The sequence below is a fragment of the Chaetodon trifascialis genome, chromosome 3 (genome assembly GCF_039877785.1).
Source record: "Chaetodon trifascialis isolate fChaTrf1 chromosome 3, fChaTrf1.hap1, whole genome shotgun sequence".
Classification (NCBI taxonomy): domain Eukaryota; kingdom Metazoa; phylum Chordata; class Actinopteri; order Chaetodontiformes; family Chaetodontidae; genus Chaetodon; species Chaetodon trifascialis.
The window spans coordinates 29,693,684-29,709,914 of NC_092058.1; the positions used below are offsets into that span (position 1 = coordinate 29,693,684).

At 40.6% G+C, this 16,231-nt stretch overlaps 1 protein-coding gene and 1 long non-coding RNA gene across 6 annotated transcripts in view; both read right to left on the reverse strand.

Annotated features, from left to right (window-relative positions):
• Window positions 1-1,967: 1,967 nt before the first annotated feature.
• On the reverse strand, window positions 1,968-5,794 carry LOC139329245 (uncharacterized). The gene is made up of 2 exons (XR_011602057.1): window positions 5,586-5,794; window positions 1,968-4,362 (listed from the first exon to the last, which is right to left on the reverse strand). It is a non-coding gene; the product is annotated as an uncharacterized lncRNA (long non-coding RNA).
• A 1,200-nt stretch (window positions 5,795-6,994) lies between these two features.
• Window positions 6,995-16,231, reverse strand: part of plekha6 (pleckstrin homology domain containing, family A member 6) — a 291,763-nt gene continuing 282,526 nt past the window's right edge. For all 5 annotated transcript variants that reach the window (XM_070959441.1, XM_070959442.1, XM_070959440.1 and 2 more), the window contains 3 exons: window positions 15,170-15,318; window positions 8,126-8,233; window positions 6,995-7,728 (listed from right to left, as the gene is read on the reverse strand). In XM_070959441.1, coding sequence (XP_070815542.1) covers window positions 8,136-8,233; window positions 15,170-15,318 — 247 coding nt within the window. In that variant the 3' untranslated portion in view covers window positions 6,995-7,728; window positions 8,126-8,135. The remainder of the gene's footprint in view (window positions 7,729-8,125; window positions 8,234-15,169; window positions 15,319-16,231) is intronic.

Sequence of the window (16,231 nt, forward strand, 5' to 3'; positions counted from 1 at the left end):
GTATTCTCCCCTTTCTTCTTCACCCTCTACACTTCAGACTGTGGACTTCGACAGCTGCCACATTCAGAAGATCTCAGATGATACAGCTATCATTGGACGTGAATCACGGGAACTCCAGCTCCATGTAATGTGTTGATTCTGTCTTTTCTCAGTTCTGCATCATAAACCCACTTTTGTTTTGCACTACTGTTTAAATGCTAGTATATGCTCACATTATCCATTTAATCTGGTTCGAAATTGTATATTTCTCTCAACTGTGCAATAACACTATTTATTATCCATATTGGCAGCAGTACTGTTAGAAACTGTATAGAAATTGACTTCTGGCGCCATACGAGCGGCAGCCTGTTACAGCAGCTCTCTAGACTCTTAGGAGTTTTTCTTGTGCATCTTTTTTTATTCAGTTTAGTTCTACGTGTTTGTAAATGTCTGGTGCATGAGAGACATTAAACACGGTAACTCTGGCGCTATTTCTTGATCACTTTTACAGCCCGTGCAACTTTCTCCGCGTCTGTGGGTCGGTGAGAGACAATGGCTCCCATTGTTTACAGTAGGGATCAGCTGCTGGCCCTGCGTAACACAGCTGTGCGGCTGGGGGATGACTCTGTCATCCCCATCTGTGATGAGGCCGACAGGACATACAGAGGACTCATCCAGGATTTTGTGGACTGGTGTCAGCAGAATCACCTCCTGATCAATGCGGATAAAACCAAGGAGTTGGTTGTGGACTTCCGTCGGCGCCCGCATTCTCCCCCATCACCAGTGAACATCCAGGGAAGGGACATTGAGATGGTGACATCTTATAAGTACCTGGGTGTTCATCTGAACAACAAACTGGACTGGACTCATAACACCACTGCACTTATAAAAAAGGACAGAGAAGACTCTATCTGCTCAGGAGGCTGAGGTCTTTTGGGGTGTGTGGGGCACTCCTGAAGACCTTCTATGACTCTGTTGTGGCCTCTGCCTTGTTCTATGGTGTAGTCTACTGGGGGGGCAGCATCACAGCAGCTGACAGGAAGAGGCTGGACAAACTCATCAGGAAGGCCAGCTCTGTCCTGGGATGCCCTCTGGAACAGGTGGAGGAGGTGGGGGAGAGGAGGATGACAGCCAAGCTGTCCTCCATGACAGTCAATGACTCCCACCCCCTCCAACACACACTCACTGCACTGAGGAGCTCCATCAGTGACAGGATGCTACATCCAAAGTGTGTGAAGGAAGGATCAGTATCGCAGGTCATTCCTTCCTGCAGCCGTCAGACTGTACAACAGAAACTGCTCCAAGTTAATACTACCGGTACATAAGTCTGTAAATACTATTTACAATTTTTTAGGATGACGTTTTTTTCCTTTCTATCCCACCTTTTTGTATATACTTGTTGTGTTTAACTTGCATGCACTTATTGTCTTTTACCACTCTATCTACTTTATTGGTGCTGCTGTGAAATTGGAATTTCCCCTCGCGGGACGAATAAAGGAATATTGAATTGAATTGAATTGAATTGAATTGAATTGAATTGAATTGAATTGAATATATTGTGCATATACATAGTCCTAGTATTTCTCAAGTGCAATAGTATTTCTCAGGCACATTATCTTATACCTGTTTGAATAATGCAAGCCATTGCCAATTTAAGATTTTATGTAGGGTTCACTTTTCCAAAGATAAAGTACATAAGATATACCCAGAGCCGTCAACTTCATGCGATAAATGCGAAACGTCAGTGGAAACCCTCTTTCATAGTTTTGTTTTGTGACCCAAGATCCCATCGTTTATTAAATTCTCACACATGCACGGATGCATCAACACACACAAACAGATGTACAGTATATATTTTAAAAGTAATTTATTTTCATTAGATTTCACTGATCATTTCAGTAAATTATTCATATGATAATTTGTAGATTGTAAATTATGGCCATTACAAATACAACCTGCCTTTAATAAATGACTGATAGTCCAAAGAATCAAGTCTGTCTTTGTTTTTGCACTTTATTAGTTCAGACATACAATTTGATGTAACAAAGACTGTAGAACATCATCAATGAGCTGATTGGTAATGATGGGGCTGGATAGTGAACCTCAGTAGGCAATGAACCTCATATTCAACAAGTGTATTAAAATAACAGCAGTATCATCATTCCAGACGGCCAGACATGTTTTATCATACAAAATACTGTGATGAATTCAGAATACCAGCATCTAGAATACACATTATTGGTATACATTCACTTTATTGCAAGGTTTTCTGAAAGCAAGCGTATATTTGTCTCTTTTTTATCATTTGCATAGTTCAAGCAGTTTGTCTATTTTCCCCCAAAGTAGCAATGGTTACATGTGATAGTAGGATATACTGCAACTGAAATCCAAAATATTACTTACATTGACCAAAGTAAATTATATATATATTCTTTTTTCTTTCTTTTTTTTTTTTATCAACTACAAATGCTACATCTAGTATCAAATATTGGACACCACATTTTGGCTGTCATGTCTTAACACATCAGATTCAAATTAATGCAAAAATATTTATGCTGCTCCTTCAAACAATTCTCAAGAGCAAGAAAGTAAAAAGAAAATCTTTGTGAAAAATACGAAACATAATTGAGTGTAAAAATTGAACGTGTCAACTTGTCATCAAATATCTGTGCATCTAAAAAAATATGTACTCCCTCTTTTGAACATGTTCCCTTTCTTTAAAAAAAAAAAAAAAAGCAACTTCATAAGTAGTCTCTTAAATTGTTTTGTTTTTGTGTATTGAGAGTCGTTTAATGCCTTCCTCCTAACATTCCATTTTCTGCAAAATATTGTCTCTGAATCTGAGTGCTGACATACAATATCTTTCTACAATGACAGGTCACTTAAGAAGTGTGTATGAGAAAAAAAAAAGCACTTAAATAACATCATAACACAGGGGACGTGTGTGTGTGGCCACAGCATTCAAATCTGGAGGAAGTTGTAATGGTGAAAAGACATGGCCAAAAACAGAAAGATCGCAAAGATCTCGTGAGAACAAGATATTATTTTTGGAACAAGTTTGAATGCAGAGAAATTATAATGACAAGTTGTATTATTTTCAATCATTTCACAATATTTGGTTAATTTATGCATTTTGATATGTCCAAAAAGAAAAGAAGCATTATTTATTCCACTCACATTATACATTTCTTTCAAATGTATTGCTTAATTATTCAATATTGGCCATTTCCACTTAAAGCCGATGTGCATAGTTTTTTTTTTTTGTTTTTTTTTTTGTTTTTTTTTTTAATTTGTAGCCTTGGCAACTCCTATTAGTACCATTAATCATTACATTTCCTCCAGATTTAAAGTCCTTTGTAAGTCATGTCATTAATGTCTCCATTCATCACAATATATAAAATACACAGACATGATTCAGACTTATGGCACTGCGTCACATGAATGCATGCAACTACTCTTTACACAGATAACTATTTTTCTTCTTCTTCTGAGGTCACTTCTATTTTCACTTTCCACATACAGTGTATCATTTCTAAAAGCATATCCAACATACTTTACCTCTACGTGTGTGTGTGCCCCGCGACCCCGAAAGGGATAAGCGGCATAGAAAATGGATGGATGGATGGATGGATGGTATGTGTGTGTGTGTGTGTGTGTGTGTGTGTGTGTGTGTGTGTGTGTGTGTGTGTGTGGTGATGGTGGGGGATTACCAAAATGTAGGAGCTGCACATAGTGGCACTCTCAGTGACATGACTATGTCACAGCCTGCTGTTTCTTTGAATTGTATTGTAAAAAAATTTAATTAAACATTGTATACCTCAGTATATTATCCACTGCTGGTGCCATGCTCTTTATTAAAATGGGGAAAAGCATGTCACTTAATATCTGACACCTGTGGTTCGAACACTTCAAATTGAACAGAAACATATAGTCATCGCAATAAATGTGTCTGTTTTAGGGCCTTACAATACTCCACGATGCAGAAGACACACACACACACACACACACACACACACACACACACACACACACACACACACACACACACACACACACACACACACAAAAGATCATAATCCAACTAATCAGATATGATTTCAGTTTTTTAATCTTGATGGCTTCAATCCCACAAAGCAAGGTCATTATTTCCATTGCAGCAGAGTGAGTCCTAGCTGTGCACACCACCTTGACTTCCCTCCAGGTTTTGTGGCAAAAGCTCAGTGAAAATGAATACTGACCCACAAACATGCTGACCTTCCTGACCAATGGCATTACAGCATTGACAGTCCATGGAGGCTATGAAGATGCCTCTTTGGTGTAGAAAAGAATACAGCCTGGGGTGATCCTCATTGACTGCCATTGAAAACTTCTGAACACAAGGGGCTCTATTTTCAATTCCGCCGCCGGCGTGGCGCAAAGTCATGTCCACTTTGCCGATGCAATGATGTACATCTTTGTAGATAACATTAAGCATAACTATGATAACATTTGTCTTGAATGAAATGACGTGATTAATACTGGATCATCACTTACATTTTTTCCAAGTGTCTGTCTCTCTCTGTCTCTCGAGTGCTCTGAGATAGATGCAGTATATATGCTCTGTAGGATGCCACAGCTGTTTCTGGTTGGCACAGTGGTGTTAATTGATTAGTTTGCATCCCTGTTTCACCTGTGTACGCTCGGTCAAGGTGAGTGACCATTACACGTGCCGAACGCGCTTGTGATGTGGTCAGATAAGATACTGATCAAAATATATAAATTTAGGTCTGACTGTATGTGCTGACTCAGATAGCTGAATTGAATCGTGGCTGTTGCTAATTATTGATCGCAGCATGCGTTCAATGACTGACTGAGCACTGCTGAAAACACCGTTAAAACCACGCTGAGGTCTTGTTGACGGTGTGATATATGGCGTCATCAACCACGTTTTCAGTGGATACCCGTTATCACCTAGCAGCCACCCATCCAGAGGGGTGTCCCCCTGAAAGACTGTAGGGATGCTAGAATTAGCCAGGATGAACGAGTCATGTGCCGACCCGGGGAAAGTGGCATACACGTTTGTCACCAGGCAATTTGAGTCACAGATCACCAGACATCCCTGTTTCACCTGTGTACATTCGGTCAGGTTGAGTGACCATTACGTGTGCTGAATGCACTTGCGATGTGGTCAGATGAGATACAGATCAAAATATATAAATTTAGGTCTGACTGTATGTGCTGACTCAGATAGTTGCATTGAATTATGGCTGTTGCTAATTATTGATTGCAGTGAAATGCCAGACACTGTGGAAACCTGGCTGTGTTGGTGACGTGAGCACACAACTCCGCCGGTTTACGAAAATCCACTTGCCCAGTGGGACCAGGTCTGGGGTGGCGAGCTTTCAGCACACTTTGGATGGCATGGACTGAAATGGAACAAAAATCCAAATCCGCCGGCTGATTATGCCGCCACCTCCCCCTACTGCGCCGCAACGCCCATCCTGCGCCTCAGTTTACCAAAATATCAAGTGCGCTGTGCGCCTGCCTGCGCTGCATGAAAATACCACTGCGTGGGGTGCGCACCCTGCACCGCGCCGGCGGCGGAATCGAAAATAGAGTCCATAGACTGTATGTGCCTACAAGCATGCCAATTGGACCATGTCTGCAGATTAAACACCCAATCTAGTATGTACATCCATGTTGGAGTATATCAGGGACTTGACTCTCTCAGATCTTACAACTACTTGAGTAGAAAAAAAAGTAAATATTTAAGAGGATCCTATTGATATTTTCATACCAGGTTATGAATATTATGTTATATATGACATGCTCTGATTCTGTTGGTCCTTTGCAGCCTTTTATGAAGGGTTGTGGTTTGATCTATTATTTTTTGGTTCTGCCTAACAACAAACTACATGTGAGTGTAATTGATAGTGGATGAGGCTGATAGGATGGCAGTAGTGTAGGGGATGGAGATCTGGGGGAAACTGGCATCACAGTGAGTCCAGAATCAGAGTTCTCAACTTTTTATAAAGGATTATAGGCTTCAATCTTGTCAGTGTCCTCAATCTTCAGGTTGCAGCTGAGCCCCACCTCTCACTGTGCCACAAGCCATTTGTGGTTTTCCAAGGCTGGTATGGAGATTTGATGATAATAAACACCCTCCTTTGGCTTTTCGAGTCCAGAATCCTGTTAAAAGCCTCTCTCCACACATGGGGAGGACATTGACAGTTTAACAACTTGCATTACGGATGATGTTAATTTCTGTGTGGAAAACACTGTGCATACAAAGCAGGCACGGTGTTTCCAAAACAACAAAGTAAAGATTTGATGATAATAAGCACCCTCCTTTGGCTTTTAGACTACTTGTCTCCTGGTCATCCTCAGTGACGTTCATCTGGCCCCATTCCAAACTCTTTGTCTTGATTTTTTCTATGCAGCTCCTTTCATAGAACCTCAGTTCACTGACATTTTGTCATTATGACTGTGTAACATCTCACCATCAACATAGTTCATCTGTAATTTCAACTATGTAGATGTGACCTGAGCTAAATTATACAGAAATATTACACAACTTGAAGCTGGTAAGAGGTCTGGGGCCGTATTCACAAAACATCCTAAAGCTAAAAGTTGCTCCTAGCTGACAGCGTTACAGGAAACTTCTCAAAATAGGTCTCCTAAGTTTTGGTCTAAGAGTAATTCACAAAGCATTTCAAAACTAAAGGTAGATCCTAAGTCTGAGAGAAGTTCAAAACAGTCAAGGGGACTCCTAAGTCACAAATACCAATTTTCAGTTGGTAATGTTCTGCAGGTTGGCTTAAGTGTCTCATCATATCAGTGTTTTGTAAAACTAGAATAGTAAACTTTTAACCAATATTTTGATGCAGTCTATTTAATAATGATTAAGTTGGCTCAACAACAAATCAAAACAGTCCAATAACACCAGAGAAAACAGTTACAACTCTGTTACTTCGTCACCAGCAAAATATAGTTTGCAACACTGATGATCAAAGCCTCACAGAACTCTTCCACCAACCAAAATGAACTCTTCAGACCCTAATTTGTGTGACAGTTCATTAAGCTGTGCATAAAACAATCACCAACTGCAATAGGTATCTTCATGGCCATTGCTTGATTATCCAGTAAAATCTGTGCAATATATTTTTGTGCTTTTGCTTCAATTTGTGACACTGTAACAAAATATCTCAATATTTCTTTATGAAAAATACACCTATTTGTCTAGCCACCCATCTGAATTTAATTAAAGTTGTTTCTTGCACACCCATGTAGGCTAATCAATATCTATGTATGTCACCAGTGAAATACCAATCACTGTGGACGTAACAAGGAAGGTCAATCATGAAGCATGATGTCATCCCCAGAAACAGAGTTAACATCTTCCTTGTTCCTTACTAAAAGTTGCTCTCAGCAGCTTTGTGAATGGCTCTTAAGAGGAAACTCTTAGGAACTATTCATGCCTGTTAGGAGGACTCCTAGTAGTAAGATAAAATACTTTGTGAATAAGGCCCGTGGAACCTCCTTTTGTGCTACAGGGTACACATAGCAGGAGGCAATCGTGAGTCAGATGAATTGGAGTTTGGATGGGAAAGCTTGCAAGTCATTACAGTATAGCTTCCATTCCATCCATCCACAACTTTTTGTTTTTCTTATATCAGTTTTGGTGCTAAAGAAAATTGTCTGGGGCCATCTTCAGTGTTCTTTTTGAGAAGTGACACCTCAGAAAGATGTTCCATCAAACTAGGTCTTGAGCTACAGAAACAAGAGACAATAAAGACAGGATAAGAGAGACACAAAGATTATTTCAGATTTCCTGCATATCACTGGGTGCTGTTTACTATCATGGGAAATAAATGTTTGTAACCCTACATATTGTAAACCACAATGGATGGATGGTTTGTGGTTGGAACAACTCGGAAACAATAATTTGGACCTTGCGATGCAAATTTTGAGAATTATTTTTGAGCAAAAAGGATAGTTAGACAGAGACACCAGTTTTTCCAAGTTAAGCCCAAATTTAGGCAGTACATTTCTGTTGTCTCAATTTCTTCTTTATAAAACAACAAAGAAAAAAGCAGTAGGAAATATTACAGAATAGGGAACAAAGCAGACTGGTGGATATGATGTGTTGTGGTGAATGGAGACTCACCTTGCATGACTCACACCTTCATGATGTGGGCAGAGTTGGGGAAGTCAGCAGATGAAGGGGGGGGCACCAGGCTTGTCGGGGAGGTGGGGCAACTGGGGGCACACTGGGCTGGAATGAGATGGTAGGAAGGTGGGAGGAGTGTAAAAATGGAGAGGAAAAAAAATCGATTGAACCAGTCAAAGGGAGAAGTACAGTGACCTAAGTGACTGAAGGGACTCCTTTATATTCAGACATGTGACTCTGAAAATGTTTGTGGACAACAAAAGTGTTAATTCTGATTTCTCTGTACCACCAGTGGCTGTGACACAGGCATCCACTTTTCAAGCAATCGTTGGTCCCAATGCTGTGCCATTGGTGTCATTAATGCAGATTTGTGTTCTAAAAAGCACAGACTAGAAATGCACCATATAAATACAGTTCACTTTAAATTTTAAATACTAGTCCAGATGGCTGTTTGGTTGTTGTGGCAGGCTCAAATATGCAAGTCTTCAGCACTACTTAACTAAGTTGACTAGAGACACTGCAAGAGTAAAGTAGTTAAGTAAAAGGGATTTGGATAAAATTAAGCCGTAATTATTGTACGTTGTATGTGGTGAATGCGCAAAGTCCCTGAGAAGATAAGTCTCTTCTCCTTGCACAGAGGGGAGTCATTGTACAGCATGACTGCAGTGGGTCAGAATGACTTTCTGTAGTGTTCCTTACTACAGCGGAGTTGAAGAAGCCTCCACCTGAAAACACTCTGCTGTCTGATTAGTGGGTCATGCAGGGGATGTGAAGTGTTCTCCATTATGTTGAGCAGTTTGTTCAACATCCCTCTCTCAGATTCTTAATGTCACTGGCTCTGATGCTGCTTGCTAAACAGATGGCTGCAAAGAAATTGCACTTGCAACAACCAAGATGGCAACATCTTGGTGGACACATAAAGGACCTAAGATTCCTCAAGAAAAAGAGCTTTTCTTTGCTTCTGGGGGTGGTCCCCTTGACTCTCTATTGGCTGCCGCCTAATCACCTGTGCACCTGTTGCGCATCAGCCTCATCAGGCCAACAGTATTTAAGGCTGGATCTCTGTACTACTGGTTGCCAGTTCATCCTTATCTCTACTGTGTCAAACGACTTTTCCTTGTGTGAGCATTGCCAAGACTTTATTGCAAAGCTTTCCTTCGTGTTTGCTGGACTTTTTATGTTGGATTTTGTTTTGTATTTTTGGACTGCCACTTATGTGTGCTTTCTCTTTCAATGTCTTCCAGCCACCTCCACTATTTGCTCTGTCTCAATCCGTCCAGTTGTGATTTCCTATTTTCCACTCATTGCGAGTGTGCTTTTGTGAAGAGAGGTTGTTTAATAAATTTATTTGTTGATTCATTCTACCATTTTGAGTCCAGTTAAATATCTAAGGCAAAGCCTAACAGTCTGACATTTTTTTTGACATTTGCAGAAAGTAAATCCAGTGGGGGTTTTTTGTCTCCGGCGGGATAGGTGACAAATTGCCGAGAGGGAAGTTTGGTTAAAATCTCCAGAAATCACCATGAAAGCATTCAGATGTTGTGTTTCATCAGGTGTGATCATCCATGCACACTCAGGAGCAATTTGGGGTTCGGCATCTACCCATGGATACTTTGACAAGTAGAGTGCAGGAGACCAGGAACGAACCACCGACCCTCTAATTAGTGGACAACAGCTTTCCCTCACAAGCCAGAGCCACCCCTTATGTTGTGTTTATATCAATCTGTTTTTAAAGAATTTTATGTCTTAAACGGACTATAGGCCTTAGGTTAGGAGCTCTGTGAGACTGTGAAGCACAGTGATGCTTTGTGCCAAATGCTGTTGATGATGTTATCAGTTCATGGTAGGGTTATAAACATTTATAATGTAAGTTTGGTGAGTCAGCATTAAACATTTGTCAGTTTGCACTAATCTCATAATATTGACCAGGGTGATGGCAAATGTGAATAAATATGCAGATATCTGGTGATAAAGCAAAATATTGGAAAAAGTTATTAAAGCAGAGAAATGTCAGTTTCATGTCCTCTCAGTGAATTTTCTAGGATACATCATTGAGAGTGGGCAGGTGAAGACTGACCACCACCTGGAAACACAGACAGCAGTTTTGGGGGTTTGCCAGCTTCTATCACCAGTTCATCAGGAGTTACAGTAGGATAACTGTTTCTCTAACCAAGCTCACCTCTCTCCCTCCCATATGTCTGTTCTTCTGAAGCCAATAAGGCATTTGTTGCGTTCAAGAAACTGTTCATTTCCACTCCATCCACTCCCGATTTGTCTCAGTAATTTTGTTTTGAGGTGGATGCCTCTGATAGCTGCGTGAGAGCCGTCTTGTCTCTGCATTCTAGTCCTGATGATAAAATTCACCCCTGTGCATTCTTGCTATCTCTCTCCTGCAGAGCAGAATTATGACAAGGGGAAACATGAGCTGCTCACGGCCAAGCTGGTGTTGGAGGAGTGGAGGCACTGGCTGGAAGGAGCAGAGCACTGCTTTGTGGTCTGTTTGGATCACAAATACCTGGTGTACATCCAGACTGCCAAGGAGCTTCTGGGAGATTGAACTTCACCCTCACCTACCGACCCATATCCTGGAACATCGAGCCAAATGCTCTCTCCTCCCAGTTTTCTCCCATAGATCACTCAGACCAGACAGACCATTCTGCCCCCATTAGTATAGTGGTGGCGGTCATGTGGGAAATTGAGGCCAAGGTGAGAGAAGCACAGAGACAGTAGCCCGACCCAGGTCAGGGCCCCATTAAACAACTGTTTGTTCCTGACAGTGTGTGGTCCCAAGTCCTCTAGTGGGGACACAATTCTCATTTTTCCAGTCACCCCAGAATTAACAGAAAAATGAAAATCCCTGTTGAAAAGGTATTCTTGGTGGCCCTCCATGTAGATGGACACAGTTTGTCTCAACCAGTACGGTGTGTGCCACTAGCATTTTTCCTCTCAGAATGGAATCTTGTCACTTCATTGGTCTCTTCCCTTTCCTCACTGCATGAAAAGTAGCATTTCTGTCATTTATCATCACTGTAAATTGCCGTGGAAGTTCTCTCAGCCCCTGTGACCATGAGGTGTTAAAATGCAAATGTAAATGCTGCAAAGCTATACAAACGCAAATTGGGATTGTGTGTGTGTGTGTGTGTGTGTGTGTGTGTGTGTGTGTGTGTGTGTGTGTGTGTGTGTGTGTGTGTGTGTGTCTGAGAGAGAGAGTGTGTGTGTGTGTTCTGGGCCTACAGAATACAGACAAAGATTTTTTTCTTTTTTCATGAGGATTTAAAAGTGTGTTTAAATAATTTTATAGGTTACATACACGATAAGTGTCCTGACCCTCAAAAGCCTTTCATTTTCCATTTAAATCCACTAAATCAAATTGTGAAAATTAAAGCATCTACAGCTCTTGGACACGTCACAATTTTTTTGCATTTTGCCACCACAATACCAGGTGAAAAATAGTTGTGTGCAAAATTCCAGCAGGGTCAGTCCACTTTTTCAATTTTCAATGAAAACTAGAAAATTAAAATGCCTAGCAAAATCACAGCATGGTTTTCTTTCTACGCAACAAAAATTGTCTCGTGAGAAATTCTGAGAGTGCGACCTCTCATATGATTGGACGCCTCCTCTGACGCAATGACATAGGCAGAAAACAACCTCGGTGCGTCTGTGAACGCAAATGGAGTTTGGATCAGAACAGTTACGTTTCGGGTCCTGCTAAACTTTAACTCTGTTCATGCAATGGCCGGACATCGTCTTCAGTTCACCCCAGAAGGCACTCCTCTGCGACAAGTGGACAGCCTGGCTGCGGAGCGACCATATTCAGAAAGTCCAAACAATTTAGAGAAGAAACTGCTGAGCGCCTTCAGTAGATTGTCTCGGCTGGTAACGCAGCTAATCGTGCAATTGGTGAGGAGAATGATAAAAGCCAGACTGCTCGCTCTGGAGGACCTGCCCCGACCGAACTGCAGCTGCGGAGTCGAAGAGACGGGTGCATAAGTTGCAGTAATTAACGTTAGCATTTAATACTACATTGTGCAGTTCTTAGGCAGCCAAACCTTTATTATTCTTATTGCACTGCGTTCCGAACGTTTGGTAATCGTTCACGTTACATTTAACATTACAATGTATTTTGTATTTTAAAGGAAAAGGTGCGGCGTCTGCACAATAGTGCGGAAACGACAGGCGATATGAACCTGAGCAGGGGTAAGTTAATAAAATACACAGAAATACAAAGGAAATATTCTGCAGAATGTAAGTAAATGTAAACGTTGCATGACCTGTTTGTACTTTTTGTGTTTTACAGACTGAACTTGTCCCACAACGAAGCAGTGACGTCATATTTGATGGCCACTTGAACTGGGAGTCCAGACATGGATGATGTGGACAGAGAAGTCTTTTTATGTAAGTTTTTTTTTTTAACCCCTTTCTGTTGTTTCTTTTTGTTGTTGTTGTTGTTTTTACTGAAGCCTGTCTTAATTATTTCAAACGAATATATATTTTCTTCCAGCGGCCTGTAAGACATATTATGAGATGGTGTGGAGGAGCTTCAGGTATGCCCAGCCAGCTCTTTCAGTTCAGGCAGCAGCTGTGAAGATTTCAGCTCACAGCAGATGGAGGAGGTAGCGGGTAAGAGTTACACGAATATCGCCTTATTTTCACAACAATGTAAAAATGGACTGAATTTTTATTTATTAGCTGCATTGTTTTTGACAAACATGGTCACATATGCTATCATGTGTTATTGTTTTTTAGCAGTACTAATATTATAATAATACCTGTATTTACAGCTGCTGGAAGCAAGAAGGAGTGTCCTAGCTCTCCAAACTCTGCCAGACACTGCAAGAGCGGCTGGAGAGCGACCCAAAGTATGTGGCGACACACCGCAAGAGGCTTCGCATCGAGTCCCCTTCAAAATGACAGGCGCCAACTCAGTATGACCCAGAGGCAGCAAAGAGCCATTTCCAGAGGCCTTAGACTCTTTTTTTCATGCACCATGGACCAGCGGCATGGCCCAACCCAGAGACTCTTATCAGTGAACCCCTCTGCACATTTCCTTGCTTTTTTCCCCAGTAGTCACTGATTTTATTTGGTTGATCCTTGTTGATGTGCCTTTGCCACGATTTCATTAAAGACTTTTTCAAAATGTTTTTGTCAACTGTGTTCTTTGTGTTCTCCTGTGTGGTAGTGTAGTTTTCAGAAGGTGGATAGTCAAATAAATGAATCATTAAAATAAATAAATAAATAAATATAAATATATATATATATATATATATATATATATTTATTTATTTATTTATTGTAGTGCACAGATGACCAATAACAGCAGAGTTGTCATCCAATCACATGATCACTCACTCATGTGATTGGATTTGGTATCCAATCACATGAGGGTTTCCTTTTAAAATGCCTGTGGAATCATCCAATGGTTGTTTGTGAAGCCAGCAGGCCAGCCTGAGTAGATTCACGTCGGTAGCTATTAGAGCTATTCGCACCTTTGTGGCGGCGCAAATAACCACGCTCCCTGCCGACAGATGGTTCGTTTCCGACGATATTCGGAGTGGGCGAACTTCCCCGTAAACTCGAATCGGCAAATTGCCGATAATCAACGAAATTTGCGGGGGTTTACTGGTCGTAAATGTGGTTTTTCATGCAGTGCCTACCCCTCAGGGTCACTTCAGTCTCTTCCTGTGTCTGTCCTTGTATTTGTATGTCTGGACTGGGCATTTCCCTTCAATCTCAGTTCACCTACACCTGCTCCCAGCATCAATCAGCCACTACAGTTAATGCCAATCCACTATCATCTACCACAGAGTAAAAATGCAGATTTGCTCACCAGTATTTACCAGATTGTTGTATTCACTAGCCTGGTATGAAGTCTCTGGCACTTTGAAAGCCATTATGCTCTTTGTTGCTTCTGAGTTTGCCTTGTATGTATGACTAAAACTATTTTCTTTGTGCCTCTTGATTGTGATGTCTCCCCAGCTCCAGTCCTCCACCCAAAGAACCTGCTGACTCACTTCACCTACCTACCTGCTCCTCACCTGGATCAATTTGGATAATCTCTCTTTGAACCTTTGTCATTACTCTAGTGTTTTATGCTATTTTTATGCTACCTCTATTACTCAAGTGTTTTTATTCTGTTTTTATTTTTTATTCTATTTTTATGTCACCTCTATTTATATGTATATATTTTATTCTGAGATTGCACTGTGAAGTTGAGTTGGCACTAAGCACAAAAACATTTCATTACTGGTGACGATGTTACATTGTTACAAGTACATGACAATAAAGAATCTTGAATGTTCAACATTATCCAGATTTTGTGACAATAAATTCCTTTTACCACACTCCTTTGTCTCTGTTCTGCATCTGGGGTTCAGCCATTTATCTCTTTAACAATCTCAACCTTATTGCTGAGATCAAGGAACACAGCAAAGGAATAATATGGAGGTCAAATTAAAAATGAGAGCACCCAGAATTAGTGTTCTGGCTGGGATAATATTTTACAACTCATACTTGCCCTGCAACCACGAAGTTCAGTACCAGAACTGAGGGCTGCTTCTCAAAGGTACTCTAAGAGGGTAAGACCACACTCAGTATTTTCAGTGGATTATGTTCAAGCATTTCAGGGATAATGACAGCTACTTTGTCAGGAATACAAAAAACTAACTGGCATGTCTGATGGACTAAAGAGATGGCATTGAATCCCCTGATCACAGCAAAAGAGCTGGTGAGTAAAATGTTATCAAAACTGACAAGAATATCTTCCAGCAACACATTTTCGAGAATTGGTAAAGCTGCATTAGACATGGATGTGAATAGTTTCTGTCTGTAAAGATATCCTGTCAGATTACATTCTTCATTTACCAGATCTTGGCAACATCTTAATTTTAAACAACACACAAAAATCAGAGGTATGTGCAGAAGTTTGCATGAGATAGTGTTGAGAGTAAGTACTGTGGTTTTTCCTGTGCTATGTGATCAGTTAGTGGGAGAGGGTAAATGACACAGTGATGGTTTTGATTGCCATGTGTAGAGAGTCCTCACCAGAGAGAAGGCGGCTGCGACGAGACGCTTCAGCAGCCAAAGCACAGGATATCTCAATACGTTTCTCCTGCTCCTGCAACTGCTGCTGGGAACTGACTGGAGTACCACCCTCCACTGGGCCATCCAGGAGAGGAACCATGTTCTGCAAACTGACAGTGGGTATGTTGATAGGGGACACAAAGACAAAAAAAAAAAAAAACTTTTTTTTTTTTCTTTTAGTCATAGTTAAGGGTAATACAACATTTATATGATCTGCAAATAAGGAAATTTATTTTGTGAATATTTATTTGTAAGATAGATGTCTATCTGCCTATCTTATAAATAAGGAAATGTAGTCATTTATTTTGTGAATATTTATACCTTGTATGTGATCTCATTTGACAAGCAAGTAGTTCTATTGCTAAAACAATGTTAAATTCCGCTAAGTAAAATTCTAATTCTAATTTTAAATCAAAAGGTTCAACTACATTTTTTTTTTTTTGGGTTACGACTAATATTTCACAATCATCTGCTCCCTTCATTCATACCTTTGGTGAATAAACAACGATCATGTATGTGAGAAGATGGCCAGAGGAGTCCAGTATGGCACTGAGGGACTGCTTTGAAACCACTGACTACATCAACTTCTGTGTGGAAAACACTGTGCCGGGAAGGTACAATGTTTCCTAAACAATAAACGGACTGACTGACCTTCATTTCTTAAAGTAACGATGGCCACTCGTTTTTCTTTAGTTAGCTGATTTGTTCTTGCCATAATATGAATATTAACAGTTGTCCAATAGGGCTGTCGGCTGTGTATTAACCTGACTTCTGCTCAACATAACTGATGGTCCCAACCCCATTGATAAAGCAAGAAATTCCACTAATTAACCCTGATAAGGCCACCTATGAAGCGAAAAACATTTCAGGTGATGACCTCTTGAAACTCATCAAGAGAATGCCAAGAGTGTGCAAAGCAGTAATCAGAGCAAAGGATGGCTATTTTGAAAAAACTAGAATATAAAACATGTTTTCAGTTATTTCACCTTTTTTTGTCAAGTACATAACTCCACATGTGTTCAT